Source organism: Chelmon rostratus, chromosome 4, assembly GCF_017976325.1.
Source record: "Chelmon rostratus isolate fCheRos1 chromosome 4, fCheRos1.pri, whole genome shotgun sequence".
NCBI lineage: Eukaryota > Metazoa > Chordata > Actinopteri > Chaetodontiformes > Chaetodontidae > Chelmon > Chelmon rostratus.
This window is the reverse complement of record NC_055661.1, coordinates 22554780-22582044: the sequence shown is the minus strand read 5'-3', so window position 1 is coordinate 22582044 and position 27265 is coordinate 22554780. Positions and strand designations below refer to the sequence as shown.

At 43.2% G+C, this 27265-nt stretch overlaps 1 protein-coding gene across 1 annotated transcript; it reads left to right on the top strand.

Moving 5' to 3' along the window:
* The first annotated feature begins 12670 nt into the window (after positions 1-12670).
* yjefn3 (YjeF N-terminal domain containing 3) lies at positions 12671-26651 on the top strand. The gene is made up of 6 exons (XM_041935381.1): positions 12671-12708; positions 12817-12925; positions 21000-21110; positions 24677-24790; positions 25558-25708; positions 25993-26651. Exons 1-6 carry the CDS (start codon positions 12671-12673, stop codon positions 26187-26189), a joined length of 720 nt encoding a protein of 239 aa, XP_041791315.1. The 3' UTR covers positions 26190-26651.
* Positions 26652-27265: the final 614 nt, after the last annotated feature.

Genomic DNA, 27265 nt, shown 5'->3' with positions numbered 1-27265 from the left:
TGCACGCAGGAATCCAACAACTCTCATATACCACACCCTGCCAGGCTCCCCGGGCTGCACAGCTTGTGTGACATTCTGTTCCTAATGTATGGGAAATGCCAAATGTGCATACATTACAGCTAAGCCTGTCAGTGCAAAAGCCGCTGGTAGCCCGAGGTCACAGCTGCACACATGGACCTTTAACTGACAAACTTGTCTGTCAGTAAGGGGTGATGCCAAGGGCGAAAGCTTGAACAGCAGTGGGAACTTAATATGCATTTCTGAACTTATGTAAAGAGCTTGCTTGTCAATAACACAACATGCCACAGGCGCTGGCTAATTGTTTGCACAAAACGGCCGTCGACTGCAAGAAGACTCTGACGTTTGCCTTCTGGACTCACATCAGTCTCATAATCTCAGTCTGGAGTTCACTCTCTCCTGTTTTGCCCAAGTTCGCCATGACGCCCGGCTGCTCTGCTCTCATTAGAGGCAACTCACTGGAGTGCTCCTATCTTGCTCCCCAGCCTGATTTTCAACTCTCTCGCTGGTCGTTTTCATCCTAAGCATCTCTGAAGAATACTCCCTTCATCACGTCTGCGTTGGTCTCTTTGCACCTCCCTTCCCGGCCACCTGCTGCCGCAGCATTGTAAACACGCCCACGCACATATGCATGCGTGCTTCCACACGTGCCAGTGTGGCTGCGAAAGGTCGGCCGAATGCCACTTTCGATGCGATGGCTCTCTGGTCCCTGTCATGGTTCCCCCTACTGCTGTGCTCATCAATTATACATAGCTTGCACATTGTGTGTGTGTGTGTTTACGCGTGCAGGTGCTCTTGTGCAGGATCGCAGTTGTCAGAAACAAAACGTCACTCGGTGTGAGGGCTCCTGGTCGGACATTAGGGTGGGAGACACAGAGAGCAGGTGGCAGCGTAGGTTTGACACTGAGCTTGCTCATTAATATGCTCTCCGCAGTTTATATGCTGCCTGTGTTCTGTATCTAATTGCCTTTCAGCTGACCCACTTGCCTTTTCCTTACAAGTCTCAGTAGTTTGCCCAGTGAAACAGAAATGACTAAGGAGAGATGGGATTGGATTGCACACATATGGCAAATACACCCACCCACCCACCCACACACACACATACACACACACACACACACACACACACACACACACACACACACACACACACAGGGTGATGAGATAGGAGAGAGTGAGCAATATATATGAAGGGAATTCAAAGAAAACCTTGTCGAGTTTTCAGCAGCATCATTTTCTTTTTTTGTGCCCATTCTCTCGCTTCGCCTTTTACTGACAGCGCCACAAAATAGAGCCACAAAGAGTTCCAGCATGAGGGGACGAAAAAAAAAAAAATGAATGAAATAACCCTGCCAAGTTTGTATCTTAAGCATCGCCCACACTGCACTCCAGAACACCGAGCAGTTCATCTTCTTCATCATGTTTTTTTTGTGAGAGAGTCTAACTACAGACGCCTCTCATGCAGAGCAGAGGTGCAACCCTCACTTCAGCACATGCACATTATGGCGGCCAATATTGTGAGGTATTTTTGTAGATCTTGGCTGTACAATAAAACAAAATAAAATACAACCACCAGTCCATACTCACTGACAGGGCTGGCAGGATGGCATAAGACATGCAGACCTCTTAAGCCCTCTGTGTGCCCTTCACTTGACAGCTGAACCTGCCCCACTGCTGCACTGTGGGAGAAACTGGCTGGGGATAAGATGCAGAGGGGGAGGGATGAAAGAGTTGCAGCAGACGTGCCCTGCAGGTTCACAACATCTCAGCCTCACCCTTAGCTCTCTATTTTTGGCCCAGCACAAAACAAAACGGTGTCTACAGTAGATGTAAACACCTTGTTTGGAGCCTGTAGTCCTGAACTCTAAATGTCCGCATCTGTGTGCAAAACACAACAAATAACTATCTGGTCACGAGTCAACACCTCGCCGGCACGGTCTACCGGACTGGTCTACTCAGAGCCACACTAATGATCTCTTCCTCGCTGCTGGTGTGGGTGTTCTGGTATAAATCTGCTTCTCAGATGGTTTATCACAATATTCTGGCTAATCCTCTCATGACTCCCAAGTGGTTTATTTCAGATCTTTCTAACAGACTTTTAAAGTCTAAATCTCTCAGAGTCAGAAAAGACTTTGTACTCGGTGTCAGATCCTCAAAACTCTCCAGCAGCATCTCCACAGAACTGATTTTCCACCTTTTGCAAATTCTTTTGAACCTCTACTTGTAGCTGGTAGTTGCCTTTGATGCACCCTCGTCCTGTGTTACAGTAAAAGTGCAGGAACTGATTTTTTGCTGCTCAGAACAAGGTGATTAATGTGCTTTATGTACACGACACTGACATGGTGAACTTGTCAGCGAAACAGTTGCCTTTACACATTCAAGACTTTTATTTTTGGCTGCTAAATGCTCTTCAGTGTTCAGCGGCTAGTCACTGAATCATGTTTGTTAGTCATTGGATGCTGCGCAGCTAGCATTCTTTGCTACAGACAGCTGAACTGAACTGAACTGAAACGGTGCTGATGAGAGTGGTGAGCATGAAGGTGGTAAGAATCAACCTTTCGACTGACACCTCAGTTGACCAGTTAGAATCTTCCATGTCATGTCCACAGCCGACAATAGCCAATGAGAGAACGGAAGGACTTTGTTCTCTCCTTTGGTGTTAATATCGAGTCAGTTGCAGCCGACTTTGCAGATGACTGCCGCTTTGTATAGCTAATGAAACTCCAAAAAGGAGGATGTGCTGTTTTAGTGGAATTCAGTGCAAATAAGGATATTACACAGGGGTTGGAATGATAAACATAGTAAATGGCCTCAACATAAAGGTTTTTTTAGCCTAAATATAAGTATAGATACCCAAAATATGAATATAGATATTTATCTAGGTAAATACAGTTAATGGCCTTTTTTAGACATGCCATTAGATTTTCTGTAGTGCTTTTATTGAATTGCGCTCTCATTGTATTGTCTAGCTAATAAGGCCATCGCCATCTATAGGCCATATATAGTTATTAAAAAAAATCAATATTCAGGTGAAAATAAGAACCGTCTACTTCAATGTGTTCAAACTTCCTTTACTCAATGCCAGTAGCACTTACAGTGATTCTGACTCCCGGGGATAAAACTTAAAAGGGTCACATTTCAAAAGAGACCAAAGTCATGCATGTACTTGAAATGGTTCAAGCAGAGCTTTCAATTAACTTTGAGTGTGCCTTGGATAGACTTTCTGGGCTAATTTTACAGGAATGTACGTGAACAGTAAGGTCGATGTTTTACAGGATTATATGTAGTTTTGTTATAAACAGTTGGTTCAGGATGACTTATTGACAAACACATCATGCAGCAATCCATATCTGTTCTGTATGTAAGTGCAAACATGCATTTGTGACGTCCCTGTGCTTTCGGTGCCCTTCATTTATTTCTTTTATCCTTACCTCCACCACATTTGTCCTCCCGATATATTTCCCCTCTGCTCTGTTACAAGCTGTAACTAACCAGCCGTGACATGTGGAGCCAAATGGGCGTAAAAGCTGTAGACAAAGGCCTCATGGGATTACAGACTGACCTGAAATACAACAAACATAACGTTATTCACTTGTAGCTGGTTTCAGTGGTCCTATCAATTCCCAGTCAGCATTAGCCACATAATGATAGATCACTGACTCTGATTAAACGCTGTCGCAGTGAAGCGCTGTGGTCTTGGTTTACAGCCTGGGCGAAACGGATTTATTTAGCCACATGCAGCAGAGAAGGCTGCAGGAAGATCGTCCTCCTCATGGCAGGGTTTTATTAGTCTGACGGCGGCGGCTCTAATTATGCCGTGTCACCTTCCCATCTTCTGCTCCCCTTCGTTTGCTGCCTCTCCACCTTTCCCATCTATCCGTCACTTATTTTCATTATGTAGCTTCTACCTCTCTCTTACAGCTGCTTTTCTCATTTTTTTCCCCTTTTATTTCACCCCCACAGAACCATAAAGGACTTTTTTTTTCAACATAATCAATCTGCACGGCGGCCGTCTCTGCTCAAGATTCACCGTTCCACCATTATTGGTAATGCTTTGAGCGCCCAGTGATGAAAATGATATTTTTCTTCTATCATTCAAGACTCTCAAGTTGATTGTTACAACAACCCGCATTCTTGATGTCTGCAGCATGTTGACGGCCTGATTTTGTCACATCATGATGCCGCTCAGCTACACAACTCCAGCTGGAAGACTCACCGCGGCTCTGTGTGATTACTATATTAACATGCTAGCATCTATTAGCATTTGTTAACATATTTTGTAGTGGGTGGCTCATGCCTAGTATGCCTGTGAATATTCTCATTCATCCAGGTCATTGTAAGCTTTAGGGCATTCAATCGAAAGAACTTTTTCTAAGACAAACTGACGAGGTCCAGTTGCAAATGAATGAATGCCCTAAACCCCTCATGCCTAGTAGAACATTTGTCCAGTTAACAGGTCAGTTCAGGTTCAGTTCTGCAATTAGCCACAATTTGTGGATGTGAAGCCAGCGAGGGACTTTGTCCTCATCATTGTACTTGCATGCAGTGTTAAAGGCATAGCATGAGGCTCTAGTGTCACAGTTGTGGGGTCAACAGTGGAGCTAGCAATGACGATGGCCGCTGTGCAAGGAAACTGGGCATTTAATTGATTTAAGTTGGAGGAAGTCAAAAGACATGTTGACACCTGGCACTGAAATCCATTTCTGATCACGGCCAGAAAGGAAAAAACCTATCGAGAGTCCAACCAGACCAAAGCCCAGCCACATTTAGAGCTGATTGTGGATAGATAGGTGAAGACATACGCTCCATTGATGTCACTCTCAATCAAAACATCAGTTACATAGTGTGAGGAAACAATCAATTGACCATCAAGCTAAAATAGATTACTTGTGGTCTGCTACTGTATGCAAGTATTGATTTCTTTCTTTCTATTTTCCCAACATGCTCTTTATTGGTGGTCACATGATGCTGGGAACTTTGTTGCCCACTAGAGAACATGAGATCACCTTTTTCCTGTAAAAACTGATCCATCATCTGCCGGCAGCAAAGACACCTCATGGAAATGTTATATTGAGTAGAAATGAAAACTCTCCCTACGAGTGGTCACTGGAGACAGATTTTGACATTTACTGATGCAGTGTGAACGTGAACGCAGTTGGTCTCAGGTATTATATGGATGTAATGTAACGAGCAGGTCTAAACAGGGTGAGAGAGACGGATAGATTCATATATAGCCCCAGCCAAGACAAATCCATCTACAAAGACAGGCATGTTCATCCTAAAACACAGGGCAACTAATACATTGTTGTTATTAAACTTGAGGTCACTTAGTAACACAGAGAGGTCATCAGTCTGCCACCGGCTTTGTAAATCATGTTAGCCATTCTGCTCTGCCTCCGGTACCTGGAGGACAAGAACAAATCAGATGTGACAACGCACGCCTGGTAATCTGTGATGCTGATGGCCCCTGGCCTCAAACTCGGGGAGATGGGTTTAAAGCACAGACAGAGGTTATAAATGGATCTTCTGGATAACAAGGTGAAAGGATTGAAGGCCTCTTGGGGCATGGGATGATGTAACCTGTGGGATTGTGGGTGAGCCCTCGCTCAGGCATGTCCTGTGCAGGTAACGTGCTTGGATGCATCTGTGTGTGTGTGTGTGTGTGTGAATGTGGGCGGACTCTTCCATCTAGATAAAAGTCCTCCTTTTCCGATCACATGGCATCTAAAAATGAGGGACAAGTACACCTGACTCATGGATGGACATTTTTAGCCAACGATAACACAGGAAATGTAAGACAGGAAAGGAGCGTGCTCGCCAACACCTGTGGCTGCTGGTGAATATGATGCATGTCCGTGGCTGCTGGGGCATAAAATGAGTTATGGGAGCAAAATGCAGGAGCCACTGATTGGGATTATCTAAAGAATGTCTGTCTCATCGCACCGGATATGAGGCGCATGAGCGGACGGCTAAACTGATTAAGCCTGATTTGAATGAATGATGCTACAGGAGACAATTGTATGGATGTTACTGTGTCTCTCTTTATCTCAGACACACACACACACACACACACACACTTCATACAGCCAGTCCTAAATTATAGCCCAAGGAGACTTGAAACAAAATGAATCATGCCAGCCTGATCTGATAAGAATTGAGCAGCATGAAGGGGCTCATGCTGGGCAGTTAGAATGGGACCATATGGAGGCGAAGGGCCAGTTCCTATCTGCCAGCTGAGACTGCTTATGAGACACTCCTGTTGCCGCGGCACCTGATCCTCCTGCCCATCATCGAATTATGCAGAGGGACCATAATACATATATTTATGCTTCCAGCAATCTACAAATGTGACTTTGAATGCACCATCAACACCTCATAAGGAGTCACGCTCACTCGTGATTTTACCTTGCAGTGATGCAATTATTCTAATTATTCCGGGATTGTAGTAATTTGCTGCACATCTGGACAGGTGCATCAAAAAACTCATCATCCAAACTGCATATGCTACATACACAAATAGTCTGGGATGACACTTCCAGTGTGCATGCATACTGTGGGCTTTTCATTTGAGACGTGCTTATGTAACGACCTGATCCTCGCTTTGTTTTGTTCGAGTTGTTGCATTGTTTTTCCTTTGAAGACAAAAATAGTGCCCGCTCATTGCACACACATCTTGTCAGAAAATCCTCCTCTGATGTGTCCCTCTCTGCGAGCATTCCCATGCCGCCTTGCCCAGTCATTTTCAATTTCATTCTCATTTTCGCCAGCAGAGCTAGAGCTCCGTTCTCTAAACTTTAAGCAATTTGGATCTGAACCTCCCTGCATTTCTCTCTTGCCCTCCACCTTTCCCTTTTACATCCTCTCTCAGCTGGATGCTGCAGGTCCTCCTGGAGGCACTCTGCAGGAGGTGTGACCAATGATGAAAGGTGTCCACATGTTAAATTAGATGCACACACACATGCAGGAAAGCCCACTGATAATCTGTTAATGGCGGGGGACCGCAAATTATAATGCTTTGTAGGACACAAGGATGACTGCTCATCAGCGCGATGCCAAAATCATGACCAAAACCTTTTAGCTGGAAGGAAGCTGAGCGTCCGTAACGAGATTACCTTCAGGGTGATGATGAAAGTAAGCCTTAAAACGAGTCATGATAGTGGTGGCATAGTGGTATCAAGCTTTTACCTCCTGTTCTTTTCCTCTGAAGGGATTCCTCAGGTTAAAAACCTGTGAGTTAAAGAAAAAAAAAACACACCCTGCAGATTAAAATCAACCAGGGTGAGTCATCTCCCATGTGCTCTCTCTCTCTCTGTTGTCTCTCTCTCTCTGTGTCTCTTGTTGTCACCCCCCCTCATCTGCCATCACTCTGGTTCAGTGAGGTGTGAACCTTCATCAGAGCAGCTGCGATAGGGAGAGACAGAGGGTGGCGGAATAGGAAGGCGGAGCGGCGGCGGAAGATAGGGAATGAAAATGGAAAGGGTAAACCGGGGTGAACGATAAGGCGAAATCAGTAAAGTTGGACATCGAAGGACAAAACGATGGAGCTTAGCTTATGGGCCACAGAATGTGATGAGCGTCCAGGTCAAAAGGCATTTCTGCATCACAATGTGGACGCTTCTTTGGGTTTTTATCATGGTTGTGTGAAAGAGCCAGGTTTTTGCTTATACTTGCAAAACAAGCACATTAAAAATAGAATAAAACAAGTGAAACCGCTTTGCAATTCATAGAAACTTCAGTTTTTCATAAACCAGCTGTCTGTTTTACACTTCAGCTGCAGCTGTCTTGATATCAGCTGCTGCCTTCTTTATATTCATGATATGTATTATATGAGTAGGCTCATTGTATGTACATATAGAACGCATAGGTGGATTGTTTTGTATGTGTTTGGGGACAAACAGCACGTGCAGCAATTGTTTTTCAATGAGAGGTTAATTGGCAATGAGTGTTTCGAGCACTAAGACATCTGTTGCCTTAGAATTGAAATGTGGAGCACATCAGTTATTGTATGCAGGTGGATTTTTCCCTGCAAGACATCTGCAACAATAACTGCATACTAGAGCAGCAGTTGTTGCAAAAGCAAAAGCTTTCACTGTGCTGTACGTAGGCTGGATTGTCACTGTGCCCCATTAGCTACAATGGACTGCAGTAAAATATATGTTGATATATATGGAAATAAGATAAGTGATGGAAAAAAAGACAGAAACGGAAATAAAAAGAGTGCTTTCCTCCTTATCAATGTGTTATTTTGATGGAGCTGGAGGTGGACAGATAATGCGAGTGAGGACAGGCTGAGAGGAGAATAGAGAAGAGGGCTGTGGATCTGTGAACACCATGTTTTTATTCTCTCTGCCCTCTCCAAGGCAGGAATCTGACTGATTATTACCCACTCTTTCATAAACCGGAACAGTCGCCCTCACACACATAAGGCCGTCCACTAGTGGGGACAACGTAGGTAGTTACACAACAGGGGATGTGGAGCAGGTAGTAGAGCTGTGTGATCAGGTTTTAGGGGGTAGCACAGGTGCTGAGGAGGGCCAAACATTGTGTACATTCACACTGAGATGAATAAATAAGCATTGCCCCCATAACATGCACTGTTCATAATGTTAATTGGGAAAACACAATGAGGCCACGAGGAAGAGTGTAAATTATTCGTGAATTATATTGCACTCATTTGGATCAGGCACATACGGATGGATGTGAAACATTCATGGACATTTGACTATTGTTAAAAATTTTACTAATTAAAACAGCTCATGGTAAAAAATAAATAGTTTTCTTCTTCATGTCCTCCTGAAAGGAACTTCTTGCTTTGGCAGGAAGTTTGTTTACAAGAATTCTGCAGCTAAGCTAGCGGCTCTTTGAGGTTTCAGATGGCTCAGACGGCGCACTCATTTCCTGTATCTGCGTCACATGGGTGTCACCCGACCCCTTCGGAGACTCGCCGCAGGCTCCGAGTCTATTCGCTCCAATGGGACGAGTGAACATGAGCATGCCACTAGCTTAGCTAAAAACATAGCTGGAAGTCATTTCCAAGTGCGATGAGCAGTAAACTCTGCCAGTGTGTTAAGGCGGTTTTCTTTACTTATTGAAAAAATACTGTGTTTATATGCTTTTAATCTTATAATCAAGATCGATGATGTTTGTTATTTTGCTGCAGACGGAGAGCCTCCCTCGGCAAGCAAATGGGAGGCTGGAAAGACGTCAACTGCAATCTTTCATTTTCAGTTATTTTAATCAGTCCTTATCTCACCAGCAGATCACGCTGGAAAGGTGGAAATTAGGCAAAGTGAGAGGGAGGGGGAAGAAATGTGGCTATTTCAGTCCTCCAGCGTCAGAAAAATAGCAGCCCTTGTGATTTTCGTTGGAGTATTCTCGTCTCATATGATACAAGGATGCTTCACAGCTGCAGCCTATACAGAAACGTTTTTCATTGGCAGGTTAAATTTAGCATGTTCGTGTGCTGCTTTGCTTTCATGCTATCTGCTACAGGTCTGTCGCATTGAACTGCATTAAATTTAACTGATGCTATTGTGTTCACTAGTTAAATGCTAGTTGCTATATTTTCTGCATATGAGAAACCTCTTTATGTGTTATTTCCTTTAACAATTATGCTGGTGCAGAAACAATGAGACTCACACTTTCATCCACTTTATGACGTATCCATGCGCTGAAATATACATTTAAACATTCTTATATCCCTCCATCTTAAAGCAATTTTTAATCCGTGCTGTACATGCTCCCGCTATTTGCTGCTGCAGTGTCCCACTTTCCCCACAGGGACCATTAAAGTTTCATTTTACCTTATCTCATGTGTAAGGTAAACAGACTCATTAAGCAGGTTGTGATCACAGTTGAGCAGTGCTACAATGAAGGTGACGCGCTGCAGGAGCACATCACGCTCAGCATGGGGAAATCAAATGTCTCTGGGGAGAGGCTGCCGGCGGCTGCATGGCTGGGGTTACAGGTGCAACAGAAGCTAACGCTCATAATACCTTGTTTTTTTCTGCAGCTCCACTACACATGCTCTCTCTCTCCCTCTCACACACCTACACGTATATATTTTTTTCAAATCAAGGGCAGGGTTATATCTGCTTTCCTTTTAGAGGCAAATTGGTGTCAAAGCTTTTAGCAAGGACCTTTGGACCTTTGCATATTTGGATGCAAAAATGACTGTTACACTGAAGTTTACCTGCTTCGGTAGATTCAGGTGAATAAAATCTTGATTAAGAATTATGATAAGCATGAGAGGAGCTGGTAATTGAAAAGACATGCAGCAGGTGGATTGAAACAGCCACCTGTCTGTAGTCTGCCCTGAGCACTGTGTGCTGCTGCCTTATTGTAGAGCCTCTCAGCTAACACGAGCAGCTGGTGAGAGCTGTACATCCTCAGCACTTTGTTCTGTCTGTTTTTAATGTTAAGGATCAATAGTAATTGCCTGTTCAGCAGCAGTACTGTTACTGTAATGGCATCAGTCCTGAGCTCAGAGTTCCACCCCCCCCCCCAACCAACAATAGCACCATGCATTTGGGATCTTAAAATTGGACTTCCCTTTGTTGTCTTAAAGGCAACAAATAAAAGAGCCCGTCCTCATCAATTTGGCTAAATAAAAACTCTCAAAGATGCTCTGATGCTGCAGGGTGCAGCGAGCATGGACTGAACCCTGTGGACCGAGGTGAACTTTCCAAAGATCAACTTGTCACATTGACTCAGGAAACATCCCTGAGGTGAGCCGTGGGTGACAGCTGCTGCCGCTCCACTGGCACAGGTAAATGCCAGAAACCCCACTTGGTTATACTGCCTTGCTGACACACACACACACACACACACACACACACACACACACACACACACACACACACACACACACCCTATCGTAAAAGGCAGACATGCAGGCTTAGCATTAGTTACATCGTCAGCTCAAAGAATAGAGCCGAATGACACAGGATGAACGCATGTGTGTTTTTTACAGATACATGTCATGCACACACAGACCAACACACACACACACACACACGGGATAACCCAGATGCCCAGATTCAGGATAAGTCCTTCATTGTAATTGTGCATAAAAAGAATAAAAAGGACAATAATAGATGTGGTGTTTGTGTTCTTTCCTGGAAAAACGAGAGCTGAGTAGCAACTGCAAGACAGCGGCACAATGCAGCATTATCACAACATAAAAGAGCAAAATTATTCCATCAGAGTAACAATGATGATTGAGCATTTGAATATTTCAAACTGTTCCTGTGTGTGGGCGCTCTTTTCATCTGTATGCACATCTATCATTGTATCCATTGTATGTGGTCGTGTCTGGTGTGTTATATTTGCTTTCTGAAAAGGTGAAAAAGCACAAATAATGTAGCCTAAAGCACACACACACACACACACACACACACACACACACACACACACTTGCACACACGCCAAGAGCTCTTGATCTTTTTTGAGAGGTAAAGATTTGAAGCGGAGCGATCCTGTTGACTCAGTGGCGATTAGAAGCACGATATTGATTTTTGCACATCGATCCGTCTCTCATCCGCCCTTATTGGTCTGCAATCGTCTGATAAACGATCTTTAATAGAGCAGACGCAAATACTGAATCCCATTTCAATAACTCTCTCCGACTGCAGAGTTTTCACTCATCCCTCGGAGAGGTTTTAAAGTGCAGCAAATTGGAAAAGAAATTAAGACATGCTCTCTCGTTTCTACCTGAGAGTAATTCTGTCATCACGCAGGTTTTCTTATTGATGCTGCAGTACTGTGGAGGACCACCAGGTGTCTGCAGAGTAAAAGGGATGCATCTGAGGTTACAGAATAAGATCTCAAATGAAGAAGGTGGACTTTCATGATTTTCACTTGGCCTGCTCCAGCTATACTCTTAAAAGCAGGTGACAACGCTATTGCTATGGCCATGTGACCTGCCCACTGCTGTACTGCCCTATCAATGCATTTGTCTCTCTCACACACACACACGCACACACACAGCTGTTTTTCCAAGTCTTCATCCTAAAATGTAATGATTTACATTATGGGGACTTGTGTTTTGTCCCCATAAGGATGGTTCACACACACACACACGGAGCAGCAGCAGCAGGCTCCAGTACAGCAGCATTAGTCACAGTGTAACCATGCAGAGAGCAGCCAGAGGAAGCAAACAGGCAATCACTTCAGAACAAATTACAAATATTACAAATACAACAGCTAATACAGAAAGCGCATCAGTGTCACGTACACACAGACACAGTCTGGTATATGTGACGCTGCTGTAAAGGCCACAGATCATTTCATCACACACATGCTCTGTTTTGGGTTTCATGACCTCACTTCCCAGAAGCTGTAAAGGTTTGTTATGAGTAGACTTTGACATATAGAAAGTCTTAAAAACCTGCTGGGGATTCACGGCCGCCTCTGCTCGCTAAAGCAGACATGTAACAATCACTTAAGCGTGTAAGCAGACCAATTTAGCTGTGCTGTAAATACCTTGTTTAGTCTATTATGGGTCACTGTGTTGTTCTTACAGCTACTCAATTATGTGTCATTTTGCGCGTCTGCACTGCAGTTATGCAGGACATTCAGGCAGAAGTGACATTTTGATTCACATTACAGACACTTTGAATATCTGCAGGTGGTCTAAACTACAGTATGAATTATGGGTGAGCACACCGCTGCCAGCGTGATTCTCCCCCTGTATGACTCCACTTGCAGTTACTCTGATGATGTTTTTACTGACGCTGATCATGATGAGCAAACATGATACTTCTCGTACTAACCACATGCTTGTTCTGTGTCTGACAGTAAAGGGGAGGCGGCAGCCATCGAGACAGAGCTACTGAGGGACTACAGGTTCGGACAGCAGCAGCTGATAGAGATTTGGGGACAAGCGTGCGCCATCGCTATCACTAAGGTCTGTGCGCCTTCTGTTTTCCAGATCTTCTTTGTTCTTAGTCTGCATGTCTTTGTTTTTCTTTCATGCTCGCTTGCCATCCAAACTTTACAAGTATGAAGCAGAACACAGCATAAGGCAAACTCTTCCCCCTGTTTTCAATCCACTCATAATCCCCATCCATCCATCTCTATCCACGCAGTCGTTTTGTGGTCATGCAACAGTATCGCTATAAACAAAAGCTGAGACAGATAGCATCATTCCAGCGTGTTTTTACTGCAGTTTTTGTTTTTACTGTGAAATGGACCTTTGCTTGAATGTGCTGTTACGCTTTCAGAGCTCTTTTCTCTGGACCATTAAACCGGTGGCACTGAACACTGAACAGTGGTTGCCATTTACTGTGTGTGTGTGTGTGTGCATGCGTGTGTGTGTTGGGTCTGCATTTTAGCGTGTGTGTGTTGGGTCTGCATTTTAGCGTGTGTTTATCAGTGCTCTTACTAGCTGTCCAGGGAGGACTGGGATAATAATTCAGGCCTTGAACCTAATGTCAGTCAAGGCCTCCAGGCTCCACATCAAAACTGTGATACTGTGATCGTTTTGTTTATGGCAGCAACATATCTTCTACTTTTAATTAACAACATCCAACATAGCTGATTAAATAAACAGGTAAGTGTCTTCAATTGCAAGAGTTAGTGAACTGCACTTCCCTCATTAAGACAACAGCAATGGACTCATAAATATATAATTTCTGTGCAGTGTTGGAGTGTTTCTGTCAAAGCTCTGACTGGACTAATGTTTATCATCATGAAGCTCTGGTAGCTCTGAGTAACTGGAGATACTTCCACCTGACAGAAAAGAGTGGACAGGTATTTATTTTCCAGATTATTTCCATGCATATGCATCTCCTGGCTTTCCATGAATAAGTTTTTTAAAACTAGCAATGGGACTCACGGCTGTAATGTTAATCTTTTGTTTTGTAGGGGCTGGGGGTTACTAGGTTTATCTGTGAAATAATCACTAGGGTAATGGCAGGGCAAGATTAGACATCTCACTAATATAAATTCATTTCGAAATGAATAAAACCAGCAATTCTGTGTTTATTTTGCACATATTTTGTGTGACACAGCAAGTTGTTTGAAAATGTCACACAAAGCTTTTGTTGATCAGTCCTTTCACCAATCATGTAGCTGCGGGGATTAGCACAAATTCAATTAAAGCCCGTCTTTGACAGGGCTTGCAATTTTTATTCCAAGTCCACAAAATGCTTTTGGAAAAACTGCCAAATCTGTGGAAGTCATTTACATCTTGACAATTTCCAGTCTTTTCTGAATAAAGCCATTCAACCCAGAACCACTGCTCAAGTCAAATAAAATCAAACTGTGGCCTCGACCAACCCACTCCCGTGTAAATCTGTTTAATAGTCACCACTGTGGGTCACTGAGGAAACCATTTCTTAACAAACATCATCCCCGTGTTTTAGAAAAGCCGCTGCACATACTGTCAGTCTTACTTGCACAAGAGGGCAAAAAGTCACAGCTGCTGCTACTTACACCTTCCGAATTTGCACGAACTTCTGTACAAAATGTCTGACTCTTATGTGGAGGAAATGTTCTAACTTTGCGTAACATTTGCTTCCAAACATTTGAGCGGCTCACCTCGGGGCAGAACACCTGAGCTCACTCCGTGGCAGCGCTCCTCAACCACACCGGTCAAAACTCACAACTCCTCTTCTCTGTGATCTGGACTGTGTCAAAGCAAGTGTGTGTGTGTGTGTGTGTGTGTGTGTGTGTCCGTGGAGGGCTGTTAGGAACACATGTGGTTCCCTTTGACTAGACCACTGGCTTGGTTTAACGCCACACTGGTTTCCTCAGTGGGCTCCTCAACAGGCTGTGATGAATAAGAGTCTGAGCTACAAGACACATGAAACCGTGCGTTGCTGTCAGAAGAAAGGATGATGAGAAAAAGATGGAAGGAGACGAAGACAAAGAGACAAAGAGACAGAAGCACTAATGTGCACTTTAAAGGAAAAAGTTACAAATAAACACATCAATAAAAGTGATGAGAGCACTTTAATGACATCCTTTTAATACCTCCCTTCGGAAAAAAACAAAGAAGAGAGATCAGAAAGAGGAAAAGAGACACAGCCAGCGAAGACAGACCTGCAGACACATAAAATAAATACGCAGTGATATTTTTTTGACAATACAAAGACAATGGGATAACTGATGAGAAACAACAAAATCAAAGTGGATAGATTATGATTTCTCAAGAATCACCATTATGAAAAATGTGTCTGTGAAGCTTTTTGGCCTCTCGGTGGTTGTAGAAACAAGGAGTGAACATTAGAATGTGATCACCTGTTCAACTTATTACCATACACTTATATTTACACTTACAGAGCAACATTATAATTTATTTAAAGCTGTGTTTCAGGCCAACTGGGGAATGTAAGTCCAATATTCACTCCCTTTTAGCTCCGTTTTTGGTCTCTACCTACTTCTGAAGGAAATATCTGTTTTTTTTAGCTGCTAAATGCTTTTTTTTTTTCTGAAAAAGTCATACAGCTGTGACCGCTGGACAGCTAAACAACGAGCTAAAACTTTCTATGAAGCTGAAGAGCTGCAGATTTGGTTGATCACTATCTGTAGGTTGATTATTAGGAGCTATGCTTTTCACATTACACACTGTCATTGATACATTGTAAAAACATATATCACTTTAAAGCCGCACTAATCAATATTTTTTATCTTATGTCTATCTATCTATCTATCTATCTATCTATCTATCTATCTATCTATCTATCTATCTATCTATCTATCTATCTATCTATCTATCTATCTATCTATCTATCTATCTATCTATCTATCTATCTAGTGTCTTTCAGCTCACTGTTTTTGTTTTCAGAGCCCACAGCTGTATTGTTCTGGTCCAGTCTCACCTCACTCATAGAACTTGTTTTTGAGCCGGCTATGTGTACCTGCCAGCCCCAAACGGCAGACAGCCTTGGTATCAACTAGCTGGCGAACATTATGGAGCATTTAGAGCCAGATATCTCCCTCAGAAGTTGGTGGAGACCTAAACCGAAGCCAAAAAGAGCGAAAATTGGACTTACATTCGCCAAAAATAAGCAAGTTTGATGAATCAATGACAATGTCGCTCTGTGTCTGCTGGATGTAGAAATGAGCAACTGCTTGCTAATACGAGCGTCATATCAACTTTATAAGGTGATAATAAGTTAATCTTTTTTTTGCTGCCCCTAAGTGGCCAGGGAGAAAAAAGAACATCAATTAATGCAGGTCTAAAAAGTGTGTGTTTTATTGACAAATTAGTCACTGCACTCATGCTTGGAGCTGATTCTATTCTTTTATTTGATTTGATTTGATAGGAATTCTTAAATAATTAAATGATCCTTAAACAGCCATGAATGTTTGGGTAATTCAATAGCATATTGTCTAAGCTAATGAAGCTATTACATTCTTGGGGGGTGAGAAACAGAAAGTCATAACGGCTAAAAGAAAGTGAAATGGAAAATGAGGGACATGTAAAAGCTGAGACAGGCATCAGTCAGCAGTAGAGACTTTGTGTTCTCCACTCTTGAGTGTGTGATTAAACCCACCACATCCACTTCCCCTCTATTATCATCAGCCAACGCTGGCCCCATGCCTGGCCCTCCACCAGCAGCCCCAACAGCATAGCCTTACTAAACAAACATGGCCGGGACGCTGCGGATCGCTGCCGCCCACAGCCGCCAGCAGCACGCTACTGCTTACATGACATCACTGCTATTTAAGGGAAATTACAGTAGAAGGAGATGCAGACAGTCTGATTTCACTGCTGGCCTACTGCTGCTGGCTGCCAAGTATACCACACAAACAAGTGTGTGCTCAGTCACACACACACACACACACACACACACACACACCTACGCCTCCGGTTGCCAGATAAATTATAGGTTTTCTGTAAGTAATCCCTTTACTGTTCCAGCAGCAGCAGCCGCAGCCACCAGGTCCAGACTGTGTGTGTGTGTGTGTGCTTCTGTATCAGTCTGAGGCCTTTCAACACCTGACTGGAGACAGGAGACGCTTTTGTTACCACACGGCAATAAATTAGTCCGTAGTTTACAGGAGCCCCTGGACTTCAGTTTGGTCTTCTAATACAAATATTAAAGGCACTGTTTTCTGCATATGTGAGTGTATTTGTGTTTCTAGGACCTTGATAGTGTTTTCTCAGGCTCAGTGTGTGTTTCAGGTTGATTGGAGGTGAAAGAACATGTGTCTTTAACATTTATTTCAAAGAGGTTTTCCCTTGGAGACCTTATTACAATCAAGACAGCCACATTTTTAGGTGTGTGTGTGTGTGTGTGTGTGTGTGTGAGTGTGAGAGGGGTCCTCTGTATAAGACCCTGCACTCTCTTCCCCTTTCTTGATTTGGGCTCTTATTCACTTCCTAAAAGTGTCTGTTATTAATAAATGTTAATGCAAAATTCCAATCTATTAAGCCATATTCAATTTTTTTTCTAAAACTATGGATTTATGGAAAACCTTGATGTGAGCCTTGAATGTCAGACTAAGAAAATGTCAAAAGTTCTGCAGAAGAACAGATAAAAAGAAGCAACCAGATCACAAACCTGCTGAACAGATGCAACAAACCATCTGTCTGCCCTTGTACAAACCTCCTACACATCAAAGATATCATAAATATCTCAAACACTGGAAAACACTTGAACAGGTTTATTAGGCTAAAACTGAGTTATAAAACCCTGTTTTTCTAAAACAATACCACAATGACATGTCATTTGCTGCCAAGGCAGTTTTAGCCTTTTAATCTGTTAGCTTTTTTTATTTTGGAATAAAGCAAGACTTTTATCAAGATATTTAATTTAATACGAGAAAGAAGTGAAGCTATCATATCCATACATCTTCAGTATCTTTTGGCCTTGCTACAGCTTTTCTTGTGTGTAATACATAAAACAGCACAGAGAATTAGGTCATACTTGCAAGTTGTTTTTAATATGATGGTTGAAAGGGCTGAGAAACAAAGGTGGAGCATTTTCAGCAGCCTCTTCTGCTAACTGCTTTCACTTAATAAGTGATCCTTTTGAAGGCTCAATATCAGCATGAATTACTAGTTAGGGTAGCTGTGTGAGGCCTCTGTTCCAAGTGAAATGAGACGATGCTTCAAAACACAGCAGAGCGCTGCCTGAATTGATCCGGCCTGCTCGCTTTATAGCTGCTTACCTTCACCGGTGTGTGGCTCTAATGGTTTCTCCAGCAGCGCGAAACGGCTCCAGCGCTGATATCCCCGATCCTCCTGACAGTGCTCAATATTCACAAAAAAGGGTCATTAAAGCTCCTGATGTGAGTTTTTGTATGTTTGAAAAGCACTGATGCGAAGCAAAGGCAGAGCGAGATGCAACAGAGATGCAAAAAAGAAAAAGTTAATGTGGTTTGAGAAGGTGTTATTCACACCAACATATCCTTTTAGAGTGTTATTTTAATGTTTCTGGAACAAGCTGTAAATACAACACTGATATATTATCTATCATCACCGAACAATTGTGAACTTTAGACATCCAGCAGACATGAGCTTTCATTCTGAGTCATTCATTGGATTGTTTATCCAATAGTCACCTTTCTTTTAGCTCTGTTTTGGTCTCCACCAACCTCTAAGAAAAACAATTGTACCTTTAAAAAACGCTGCACTGTGAGTTTTCCTGCACCAGCTGATCCAAAATAAAGTGAAGCACGATGTGTCGACCTGTCAGGAACTCAATATTCTCTGCTGGTTCATCTCCAGAATCGACCCCTTTTCATAATTCATCGTCCTTTAATCCCTCGTTTACATAAAATATATAGATCGGTGCAGCTTTAAGTCGACTCTGGTCCTTTAATTTATAGCTGTTTGTCTAGTAACACCTATGTAGGTGAGTTCACAGTATGGGACAACGCTAGATGATGGTTAGTCTGTAACAGGTGGTTGCAGTAATTGCAGTATGCATTTCCCTCTAGGGAGTACGTCAACATAGAAAGCCTGACATTATGCCACACACACACATGCACACATCCCCACAGAGTGCACTGTAAATGAGCTCAGTGAGATGTGTCATTAACATCAGGTTACACAGTGTGAAGCTCACTAAGAGCTCCTGTCTCATTACATATGAAAATAAATGTCTTGTTTTACTACCTTCCACTTTTGGCCTCTACTTTATGTCTCTCTGTTTTCCACTGAATTGCTCGGCGCTCCTCTTTCCTCACATAACACTCCTCCATCTCATCCGGTCCGTGCGATGATTTCTCAGCTGAGCTGTTATAAAGGAGAGATCGGCTGCTGTCTCATCTCCTGGATTCATCGCTCTACTTAATGCACTCTGAGTCTTGTGATATCCAATTATACAGCGTGAGGAATGGCCTATTTCTCCATATGAACTTTTTTTCCCCCTGCGCTGAACACATTAGTGGAAGAGGAAGTAAATGGATTTCATGTGCGGCGGCAGGATTTCAGCCCATTTCAAGCTCATCTCCAAAATTTGGAGGTCAAGGATCAACAATGTTGGATTTCATCTTTGTTTCAGAAGCAGCACAAGAGTCTTAATTTGAATTACACAATATTTTATTACAGCCTGCAAATTATAGTGTTATTATGCTCAGTGTGATTATGTTGTAATTATGGTGCATTTATATAATGATTTTAAATACTTACGAGATACAATAAAACATTTCTGGAAGACCGAAAGTTTTGTAATAAAGTGGTAACAACTTCTAAACTACTTTTTGAATTGCATGACACTTAAATAATTACCATTATTATGATGAGTTCATAAATTCGCACAGTAACGCATGAGAAGACAAAACCAAAGGTGTTACATGTATTTTAAGGCCTGCCACTTTATATTCATTGGATTAGCCATAACTTTATTACTATACCCCATGATGATTATCTAAATTTAGTAACTGTGCATAAAAATCGTTACATCGTTATTCATTTAAATACAAAATTGTTGCTCCTTTATTTTAAGACTCCTTATTCTGATCTATTACTACGCTAGCCTGTTAATCTTTTATATGTGCCCCATAATTACAAAATACTTTCAGTGCAATTTGTGGGCTGTGATTTAAAGCATTACTGTGAACTGCAGTCACAGACTTCTTATAGTGGTGATAAAACTGGGCTAAGTGTTCCTACCACTTGTGTTCTGACACACATTTACTGGCCTCTAATTTCCAGAAGTCGGCCTGAACCGTCTCCGCCAGCCCAAGCTCCTCTTCTAGTGAAGGAGATTTTGCTGTGACCTTTACACTGATGAACAATCTTTCTTGTATAACGTAATAGTGCAGACGGCGAATGAGAAAGCCCCCGCAAGCATTAGCTAACAATGCATAATGTGGCAACGAGTGCTGGGCTTTGATGAATCTGTGGAAAATGAAGGCAGACACCTTTAGGGCTTTCAGTAATGATCATGAAAGAGTGCACACACACACACACACACACACACACACACACACACACACACACACACACACACACACACACACACACACACAGTACTTCTGTTTAGGTGTTGGAGATGGAAGATTAGCCACTCTGGTTGACAGTTCTGCAGTCGAATACCTGCCTCGTTTAAGAAGGTGCGGGCTGATTTACAAGGGAATGTGCAGCCAGTAAACGAGGCAGATGCCAGCAGCCCGCTGCAGCCGGGGCCGAGACGGAAAGTGTGTTACATATACGGAAGCATTCCACGGCGAGGACGCTGGTATTTTTTTTTCCGCTGCTGCCAGGGTTATTTTAATGAGATTGGACCTTTTCTCCTAGACGGAAGACAATAGAGTCGGTGCCATTTCCACCCTCGTCTGGCATGCCTGGCATGCTGCAGCATGCTGGAGAGGCAGAGGCACAGATCGGATGGCCTGCGCTGAATAAGAGGCCTGAATCTGAGGGATAAATCCTGATGACCATCTATCTTTCTGCTGCTGTTGTCTCACCATTGTTTTCTATCAATAACCTCTTCTATTTTCTCTTCTGTGCATCTCTTTTATCCCTTCAGCCATCAGCTCCTGTTTCTAACCGCCTGCCTGTCTCACTCCCTCTCCACCAGGCCTACCCTCTCAGCTCTCTAGCAAAGAAGCAGCCGACAGTGCTGGTGATCTGCGGTCCGGATCAAAACGGCTCCATTGGCCTGGTGTGTGCCCGACACCTGCGCATGTTTGTAAGTAAACTGCTGTGCACGCAGACAGCTTTTCAGCCGAGTAAATCCCATTGTAAAACACAGCCTGGTGCCACCACGGGAGAGAAAACAATCCTGCAAACTTTAACTTGCATCCGGATTAACGGGGGACTGCCTATATGGCCCCTCTGTGCTTTACAGAATTTCATTTCAGCTCCTGTAAACGGCTCGGAGCAGTTATCCCATTACCCTCTCTGCAAGGCCACTCAGACAGTCATGATATCATGCTATTGTTACTCTCGTTAAAGTCGTCTGTGTCTTACGCTCGGCAGCCACGATATGATGTCATGACCATGATGTCTGCCCCTCAGGCCACATGCTGACTGACATTTCAAGACTAATTGCTTTTGGATCCATCCTCTCCGAACACATCGCAGATCAGGATTTGAGCTGTTTCTTTTTAGTCAGCACAGTCGATTTCAGCGCTCGGTGCTGCAGTCCTGCACCGGTCTGTGATTTCACTGGAAGGGAAATATTGGATATATGTTTTGGGAATCTTTGGTTTAGAATGGAATGCCTCTATCCACTTTACCATATGTCTCTGACATACGAGATTTAAAGTGCATTGATGGCTCTGATTGAAACCATGTTTGATGGACTCTGTTTAAGCAGTCTCATGGCTCTCTGCGAAGCCTCTCTCTCTTCCCTCGCCTCCCACTCTCTTTTTCCTTCATAAGGTCAAAGACGAGGTCAAAGGTCAGCGCACAGGGAGGTATATTTGGCCAAGGCATTCCTACCATGAATGAGGAGCATCTCCATAAAACCTTAAAACAATCAGGCATTGATTCTCTCTTTTAAATCTGCCTTTTCTCTGCTATTATATCTCTTTTTTTATTCTAATGTTTTTACCCGCTGCTTCTGTCTTCTGTGTATTTGTGAAAAAATTTACTGCATCTTGAAATGTGCTGCATAAATGAAGTTTTATTATCATTATTTTCAAAGCGACTGCACTCCGCAGCAGGCCGACTGGGACCGCGCTTGCCTGAGCTCGCTGACTGCAGAAACTCGAGTACTTACTCTGGACTGTGAATCGCTCTCCTGGTGTAAGAGTGTATGTTTTTCATGGTGCGATGTGATCCCTGTCAGCAGAGAGACATGCAAGGATACACGTGAGACACGCACGTTAGCACGCGGACGCGGCCTTGAGCAGCCCAACGCAGAGCTGTGAATGTGATCAGACAGGGCACAGAGATGAATGATCAGCTGCAGGCAAACAGGACAGCTCGCTTCTCACGTCACCCCCAAGACGTCCGAGGGCCTGTCGTGCATCTTTGGTTGTTTCCACTGCAAAGTATGGAGGAAAACCACAACGCTGCATACCGGAAGACACACGTATTCCTCGATCAAAGCTAATGTTGGACGAGAATAAAAACAAGTCCTATGCACATTAGTTCTGGTGTTATTAAAACAAGTGGACATGATGTTATGTTTCGCTCACTTCAGTGCACGCTATAGACAATCGCTGCATGGAAAGTTCATGTTTCTGATGTTTGCATGAATTAAATTAAAGGTATTTTTTGTTGTCTGACCATACAGAAAAAATAATTTAAATCACATATAATGATAAAAAACAACAATCTTCCAAACAGACTAGAGCACTCAGTGAATTGTGTAGGCGCACCAGTAAATATTTTGACTTCAAATTCTTGCCGCATGTCGAAATGCTTCAGCAGTTAAAGACTTCATTGTGCTGAAGACCTCATCCCTTCATTCCTAATGGGCTGTCTATAAAAACAAAATGGTACAAGACACCATCATCCCTCAGGGGGAGGAAGTAGCCCCGTTAGGTGCGAGCATTAACTGGAAAACGACGTACCCTTTGCTTGTCCCTGTCTCATGGCTCATTTCTGCTCATGCTCAGTGGCGCTGACAGTCATTTCGAGCTCTTCCTGGGTTCCACACGGTTTGATGGTGTAACTGCTGATGAGGTCAAGCGCACGCCGAGGCCACTGGCTAACCCTGAGGGGAAACACACACACACACAGAGTGGATTGTGTTTGGCTCGGTTGCTTGCTCTGTGGTGATGGAGATGACGTCAGGTGATTGGTGGCTGCGGCAGTTTCATTGGTTTAGGATCCCCGAGGAGGCAGCAGTCTGTCTGACCTGACAGATCACTTCCTTCGTAGGGCAGCTTCAGCTCAGCCACATTCAAAAGAGCTGCTTCTATTCGTTATTTATTCCTTTGGTTTGAGCGGCTGAATATTCGGGTTGGATTCGCTGGCAAGACATTAAGATACAATATGCAATCTATGTTAAATCAGAAAGACAAAAAGAGGTACATTTATGTTGCATGTAACAAGTATAGTGGCAATAAAGTGGGTTATTAAAGGGAGGATTCACCATCAAATGATTTAAAAATTATATTTTCCTACTTGTGGTATCTATCAGTGGTAGTTTTGAGGTTTTTTTTAAGATATCCTCTAAGATTTCTGTCTCTATCCCAGTGCAATAAGGGTGAATAGACTGTGGAGTCTATAGCAGGTCTATGTGGCTGTACAGTGAAGCTTCAAGCTAAATGCTAACGTCGGCATGCTAACATGGTTTAATGTCTACCATGTTCACATTTTCACAAAACATAAATTCCAGCTGAGGCTGATGGGATTGTCATTAATTTGCAGGTATTCACTCAAAAACTGAAAATTTGCTCAAGTTACTACATTTCGCAACGAGGGTGGCGTGAACGTCGCTTTCAGGGCAATTCATCCAATAGTTGTTGAGATATATCAGTCTGGACCAAAGCGGCGGACTGACCGTCCAAACAACTGACCAACAGGTCAAACCCGCCACCCCTGGAGCCAAGCTAAAAACAGCATCAGCCGTTCAATAGCAATGTGTCCATCTAGAATCAATGACCCAGTTACTCTGCACAGACCTCACTGTCAACGGTTTTCACTGGAACTACTTTCTACCAAAGAAATAGTCCCATTGAAAGCTGATGAAAGTGTCCAGACATTGTTCTTGATAGATCTCATTGTTGATTCTTTCAAATTAACTGGCTTACTACCTTTAAGGGTAAGTTAGATTTAAAAAATAGGCTGAACTGGCCCTTTAAAGGTAATTATGTACATACTTATCAAGGACTAAGTTTCTGATGAAAAGACAACATGAGATTTTTACATCAAACATGCAAACACACTCTCTCTCTCACACACACACCTCGCACTACTGGTTTAAGATTTATTTGTGGGACTGTGTAAAGGTCACGGATCACAGGTGCTTCCTGCTGAGCATCACAGACCTTTCAGACTGCGGGTGTCTGGATTTCTACTCCTCTCAGCTTCCACTTTATAAAGGAAGTATTCATTCAGGAAGCGGGCCGTAGAAAACCACAACCTTTGATCAGTGATCAACAGTATTTCCACTTGTCGTAACCCGAAGGCCAAACGCGTGCTGATGCATCACACACTTGTTCATGTCAGTCTCATGAAATCAGCGTGTAGTGTCCGTATTATGCAACCTTTTCTCTATTTGTGTGTGTTTCTCCTCCTTTGTGACCCCACTGCTACCTCCTCTCTGTTGTTTTTCTCTGCTGCTGTCATCTCACACAGGAATACGAGCCCACCATCTACCACCCTCAACGTTCCTCTCAAAGTCTACACCAGGACTTCACAGTCCAGTGTGAGAAGATGGACATCCCTTTCCTCTCCTATCTCCCTACAGAGGTCCGCAGCATCTTTATACACATTTTACAAGTTAAAGTCTTTCATTTAATCTAAAGTATGGACTGTGAAAACTGATTTGTTTAAAGAGTAATGCATGTGTGTTTTCTTTCCTGTGGAGAGGTAGATGCGAAGTTTGATATCACTCGCTACGATAAATATGCAGCACAAGCCAAGTTAGCTTAGCACAAAGAGTGGGAACAGGGGGAAACAGCTAGCCAGCACCTTTAAAGCACACCGATGAACACGTCATATGCCATTTGTTTAATCCGGACAAAAACCAAACACAATTTCAGGACCAGTAACTTCCTGGAGTCTCCACTGGTTGCCTGGCAACTAATAAAACATGTTAATTAGTGAGAGGTGAAGGTATTTTGTTTTTTAGGCTAGCTGTTTCCCAGTATTTCCTGCCTTTAAGCTAACTTAAGCTACTCGGCTGCTGCTGCGGTCTGAATGGACGGATGAGAGAGTGCTATCGATCTTCTTTTCTAACCCTCGGCAAGAGAGCAAATGAGTGAATTCCCTCACATGTCATCAGTTGCTTTAAATTGCAGCATCAGATGAGATCATTGAAAAAGGTTAAAACCTTTTTATGTCCCTTTTGAATTAATATGAACTAGCTGTGAACCGTTTTCACAGCTTTTCAGATTGCTTGCTTTCCTGTGCTGTAATTCATCCCGCAAGCCCCCAGATTTGTTTTATGAACCGCTGATTTAGCTGAGTTATGTGCAGGAAGTTAACCCTTTATTTATTCCTACTGCTCTGTTCAGGTGCAGCTCATAAACGACGCCTACAACCTAGTGATTGATGCCATGCTGGGCCCAGAGGCCGACTGTGCCAACATTAAGGAGCCCTACTCTGGTATTCTGGTCACCCTGAAGCAAATCAAGACCCCCATTGTCAGTGTGGATGTGCCCTCAGGTGAGCGTTCATGCAAACTGCAGATATCAGGCTGAAGGCTCTGAAACGCAGCATGATAGATGGGTCTCCAGGCAGCTCCCTGGGTGCTTTGGCTCCCAGGCAGGCGTTTTCCAAGTCTGGAGGCACACGTGAAGGATAAATCTCATGCTACAGTCGGCTCAGTGTGAGCTCATCATACCCCGAATACATAACCTGCTGAGTGTGAGCACAACGGGCAGAAAATGATCGCAGTCCTCCGCTCCTTATATGCCTCCTTTTCTCTCCCTCCTCTTCGTCTTTCTCAGGTTGGGATGTAGAAGAACCGAGTCAGGATGGGATCAACCCAGACGTTCTCATCTCTCTCACAGCACCAAAGAAGTGCGCCATGAGTTTCTCGGGGAAGCATTTCTTGGCCGGACGCTTCCTGCCCTATGACATCCAGAAAAAATACGAGCTTAACCTCCCAGACTACCCTGGCACAGACTGTCTCCTAGAACTGTAACACATGGGAACCATAAGAGCCAGTGTGGCCACTCCTCGTTTTCAAACCCCTACGGTTAATCTGTTCTCCGGTTTTGCATTTTATAGATTGTTCATGTGATTTAATGTTAAAATCTCAGTTGTGTAGATCAGGCTACGCCTTAGCCAAATGTGCTGTTGAGCTACAGTAGAAGGATAATATTTAGTAACTGTGGTCATGTCTTTTTAGAGAATGGCATGAGGAGTTTTTGTGTCAGTCTACTTGTACAAGCTGTAGCATTACACTGTTCACTGATTACTTTGCAACAGAAATGTCTTTTTCCACACTCGGCAAAGAAAGATGAGTTTTCTACGATGCCAGCCGCTGGAGAGGTTTTTTTTTTTTGTCTTTAGAACTTTTTTAATGTTCATGTTCTGATGCTCTTTTTGTTTTTATGTTTAACTTACTACTGAAGTGTGCTGCTGAGATGAGTTAGTGCAATCAGCCTGGTCAGCCTGCACTTCTGCATTACTTTTGTTTCAGTTGCTTCTGTTACAAAAGGCCCACAGTTCTCATCGTCCAATAAAAAAAGTTTCTTTTAAAGGATGGTTCAGTTTCTGGTGTTTTGTTTTCCTGCACGTACAGCTGGGCTAGTCTGCATATTTTATGTCAACAGACACTGATATGACTATAACATGACAAAATGTAAAAGAGGTGCACCAGTCCACCAAGGGTAGCAGACGATCTCTGCAGTTTCCATGGTGTCTTTCAGCCTAATTTGGATGATTGTTTTGGTTTTCTGGCCCACATCTCTGCTCCCATCAGCCTCTGTTCAGCCAAGACAGTCTGATAAACTAACCATACACTACAAGCTCAGCAATAAACAGCCCACAATTTAGCAAGATAGTGACCAGCTGGTGAACATAGTGGAGCATTTCGCTGCTAAAATACCTGACACCTTTTGCAGGAGTTGGTGGAGACCAAAATAGAGCTAAAAGGAGAGTTAATATTGCATTCATGCAGTCTATGCAGTAGCCCAAATGAATGCTAATGTTGCTCTGTGTATGCTGGATGTGTAAATTAGCAACTGTTTACTAGCATGTTCACACACACCTTTA

Excerpts from the sequence above, each read along its gene's own strand:
- yjefn3 (XM_041935381.1), top strand. The coding sequence starts at position 12,671 with ATGGGTGAGCACACCGCTGCCAGCGTGATTCTCCCCCT. Across the intron at positions 12,709-12,816 it reads GCCAGCGTGATTCTCCCCCT|TAAAGGGGAGGCGGCAGCCA; the intron begins GTATGACTCCAC and ends TGTGTCTGACAG. Across the intron at positions 21,111-24,676 it reads CCCGACACCTGCGCATGTTT|GAATACGAGCCCACCATCTA; the intron begins GTAAGTAAACTG and ends CATCTCACACAG.